Consider the following 4671-nt stretch of genomic DNA (forward strand, 5'->3'; position numbering starts at 1 on the left):
AACGGAGTTATCTGTTTTTGCAAATGAACTCTTCATATATAACATTGAGTCAGATTTGTAAAAATACTTTATCGACTTAAATTACTTAGAATGGCCGTTTTAAAAAAATGCACAATTGCATAAGACTATGCAGTTTAAATACATCTTTTTTTGCCACTGTAATTTCCTGTAAAGCAGCAGAATACAATTTTAAACTATGAGTAAGACCATCTTCTGACACAAATATCTTCCTTTGGAGAAATGGCATTTACTGGCTTGGCAATACAGGTACAGTCCAGTTTTGTGAGAGGAAGGCTTGTGCAGGACTGATATCACTGCAGAAAGCAAAATGCAGAAGCACAACGGTCACACTAGTCTAACCGTGAGAGCCTGCTAGTGATTTTGGGGGGAAGATGGCCTTGTCACATGATTCTGTCCACAAACTATCATTAATCTTTCCGGTTTTCTTGTCCACACAAGTGTGTTTATGAGAAAAAAACTGCTAGAAACCAACCATCCAACCACACTCAATATGAGAATTGCCCATCAGGAAGGAATCAGGAACAAAAAATGATGGGAAAAAATGATAATTCTCTATAGCCCAACATTAAAGATTACGTCAGTTCACCCAAAAATGAAAATTCTGTCATCATTTTCCCACCCTCAATTTGTCCCAAATCTGTATGAATTTCTTTCTTCTGCCAAACAGAAAAGAAGATATTTTGAAAAATGTGGGCAATCAACCAGTTTCTGGCCCAAATAGACTTCAATATTTTTTCCATACTATGGAAATCAATGGGGACCAGCAGCCTTTTGGTTACCAACATTCTTCAAAATATCTTCGTTGATGTTCCACAGAGGAAAGAATTCAAACACGTTTGGAACAACTATTAGTAAATGACTATCCTTTTAACAATGGCTCATACACATGTAAGAAAGAAGCACAACAGTCAGAAAATTATGCCTGAAGCACTTGTGCAAGAAATGTTGCGCAACGAAGCTACAGGATGCCTTCCTGTGGTTTAAGGATGGACATGACGGCAACAGAAAAAGCAGAAGCTTCTGAGCATCTAATGCAAGAGGTTTAAAATGTACACAGCTAGCAAGAAACTTCTGCTCTTTTGAACTTTCCGTTCATCAAAGAGTTCTGTATCAAATGTCACGGTTTTAACAAAGATATATAATCACAGGAATAAATTACATTTTAAAATATATTAAAATAGAAATCAGTTATTTTAAATTGTAATCATATTTTACAAAATTACTGTTTTTACTGTGTTTTAGATCAAATAAATGCAGCCTTCGGGAGCATAAGAGACTTCTTTCAAAAACAATTTAAAAAATTGCATCGAACTTTTGAACGGTTCATTTGGGAAGGAAAATATTTGGTGTTTTTGATTAAAATGGGGAATTTTTTTTATGTGAATGTGGCTTGCAAATTACAGAAAGGTATTTCTAAAGTTAGTACTTTGCATAACTGTTTGTTTTTGCAAACACTTCCTCATTGCATAAAAGAGACAGTAAAAGAGGAAATACTAACCAAGGCCTCAAAGTCCTGCGCTTGGCAGAGAAGCCAGTCCTCGCTAAGAGTGTACAGAGCTTTCTCAGTCACCGAATCCACCGGCCCTTTCGAAATTTGCTGAGTCAAAGCTGACACCAACAGGAAGAGAGGCTGTCCTACTGATTCCTATGGAGGAAACATTATACATTTGTGAGGACACATGAGTAGTTGAAGAGAACATGTGCTTTCTAAATCCACAACAGAGTGGATGTATGGACGGACCCTGAGGAAGCCATACAGACAGATGGACATCCAGTTGGTAAGAAGCTTCTCCACTATGGACTCTGTGCGGCGCAGGAGAAGTTTGGGATTTGCATTGCTGGACTGGTCCATCAGACTCTGCAGAAGGTCCTCCATGACCTCTGTGAGATAAAGCAGGTCTCCATGGAGGGCCAGAGTCAACAGAGATGCCACTGTACATCTAAGAGGAAGAGGAACAGACAGAAAGACAAGTTATAAAGAACAGAAGAAATGCAAGTATAAAAGTAGTGTTACTGGCAGTTACGCATCTGTCTGCAAATAGAAACCAACCACAGCTTCATTCATTCATTTATTTTGTGTAATATTTACAGTATGTTGCAATTTCTTGTATTATGCTCATTTTATTTTATTTTTGAATATTGATGCTTTGAAAAATAAAATATTTTATGCAAAACTTTCAAGCCAATAAAGTACTCTAAAACTTTTTGTGTTTTATTTTCTTCATTTAATTCATTTTGTTTTATTATTAATCTTTTATATTATTTAGCATTTGATCGTCTATAAAACGTAATACTTTTTTTGTTTAATCTTTTATCTAAATGATTGTTGTGTTTCATGGAATATTTGTCTTCATGAATAAGAGATAAGAGGGAATGTCTCCATTTCAAGGTTTTTTTATAATATAGATAAACAATTGGTTAAACTCCGTTTTTAACAATTTTCATAAATTATGTTTTTTCATTGTGCATTCCAGTTAATCTCAATCAAACTGCAGTTGGGTTATTTTGATTAGGTTAAAAAATAACTTAAAAAATACAACTAACTAACCTTTTGAAAATTACAAAAATGTTTTTTATTGTTATCATGTTTTTATTGTGTTAGTTAGCTGTATTTTTTAGTTATTTTTTAACCTAATCAAAATAAAACTTTCAAGCCAATAAAGTACTCTAAAACTTTTTGTGTTTTATTTTCTTCATTTAATTCATTTTGTTTTATTATTAATCTTTTATATTATTTAGCATTTGATCGTCTATAAAACGTAATACTTTTTTTTTATTTATGCCATTTTTATTATATTTTTATATTACTTCTTATTTTCTCGCCCTTGCAATGCTTGCTATTGTTGTTTAATCTTTTATCTAAATGATTGTTGGGTTTCATGGAATATTTGTCTTCATGAATAAGAGATAAGAGGGAATGTCTCCATTTCAAGGTTTTTTGAGATGTCGTTCTGAAGCAGTTTGATATAACAATTGTTGGATTTGTGCTGCTCAGATAAAGTCTGAGCATTAAAATATACACAACTAAGATTACTCAATAAACTGATCGTCTATAAAACGTAATACTTTTTTTGTTTAATCTTTTATCTAAATGATTGTTGTGTTTCATGGAATATTTGTCTTCATGAATAAGAGATAAGAGGGAATGTCTCCATTTCAAGGTTTTTTGAGATGTCGTTCTGAAGCAGTTTGATATAACAATTGTTGGATTTGTGCTGCTCAGATAAAGTCTGAGCATTAAAATATACACAACTAAGATTACTCAATAAACCCTGCTCATTTTTATCATCGTAACTTCATCTCCTGCTTCCTGGTCCTCCCTGGCTTCCTCTCAGATTGATAGAAGACTTTTAGTTAGTACTCGTGCTGTCAAACGATTAATCGCGATTAAACGCATCCAGAATAAAAGTTTTTGTTTGCATAATATATGTGTGTGTTCTGTCTATATTTATTATGTACTATACATATAAATACACACACATACAGTATATATTTTGAAAATATTTTCATGTATTTACATGTCTATATTTATATTCATATAATTTATATTATAAATAAATATATTTAATATTTAAAAATAACATTTTTCTGAAATATATACATGCATGTGTGTGTATTTATATATACATAAATATACACAGTACATACATATATTATGTAAACAAAAACTTTTATTTTGGATGCAATTAATCGTTTGACAGCACTAGTTAGTACAGTTTTGGGTATCAGACAAAATGCAGTGTTGCTGATTTTGGGTATCAGACAAAACTCTCCTGACTTGTTTTGGATACCAGACAAAATGGATATCTTCTAACAGGATCTAGGTAAGAGACTGAATGCATTATTCCTGCCATGAGATTCAATCTAACACCATCAAGCCAATAAAGTACTTTGTGTATTATGGCGTTATTTTACTGACAAATGTCGTGAGCGCATTATTGTAGCGCGAAAGCACATTAATACAATCTCCGCTCGCGCGCGGATTTCCCTTGCTCTCGCACAAAACCGCTCAGATACACGCTGCTCTCGCCCGGAGAGAGTGCACGCACTTAAAACGTGTCTCTCCTCTCACTCAAACTGTGTCCTGTGCGCTCTCAAATCTCTCTGTGCTTATGCGCTATAGATATTAATTATTTTCGCACCTGAATTCAACGTTGTCAAAAGTTATTAACCAATCAAATTTCAAAGATGGATCTGTAATTTCTTTACAATTTAATACTACTTAGTCATAATATTAGAAATGAATCGGGTGTTTGGATGATTTGTAAATAACCTTGTTTAACAGTTTGGTCAAACCCTTCTGAATGATTTATCTAAACCAGTGGTTCTCAACCTTTTTTTTCCACTGGGCCGCACTATGGTCCAAGAGCAAGTCTCGCGGGCCGCACGCATATCATTTACATATTATGTCACCAATACAAACCAACCTGATTTATAATAGCCTATCATAGCCTACATATTATGATATCTAATCGATTAAATTCATTGAAATAAATAAATAAATAATTATACTCACCATTAATAAAACACCTGATGCTGTCGGGAGCTGACCAATTTTGTGAAATTCGTCTCGAACGGAATAAGCACGAGGAAGTTGCGATTGTAAGTTGCAGTCTGTAAGACGCGCACGGAAGCGTGATTTGACGCGGG

General features: G+C 33.8%; 1 protein-coding gene across 1 annotated transcript in view; it reads right to left on the bottom strand.

Moving 5' to 3' along the window:
- LOC107695856 (plexin-C1-like) overlaps positions 1-4671 on the bottom strand; it is a 22134-nt gene that overhangs the window by 9292 nt on the left and 8171 nt on the right. Inside the window, exons 19-20 of the mRNA XM_016495935.1 lie at positions 1763-1961; positions 1520-1666 (exon numbers count right to left, since the gene is read on the bottom strand). Coding sequence (XP_016351421.1) covers positions 1520-1666; positions 1763-1961 — 346 coding nt within the window. The remainder of the gene's footprint in view (positions 1-1519; positions 1667-1762; positions 1962-4671) is intronic.

This window comes from Sinocyclocheilus anshuiensis, unplaced genomic scaffold, assembly GCF_001515605.1.
Source record: "Sinocyclocheilus anshuiensis isolate Anshui unplaced genomic scaffold, SAMN03320099.WGS_v1.1 scaffold538, whole genome shotgun sequence".
NCBI classification, from domain to species: domain Eukaryota; kingdom Metazoa; phylum Chordata; class Actinopteri; order Cypriniformes; family Cyprinidae; genus Sinocyclocheilus; species Sinocyclocheilus anshuiensis.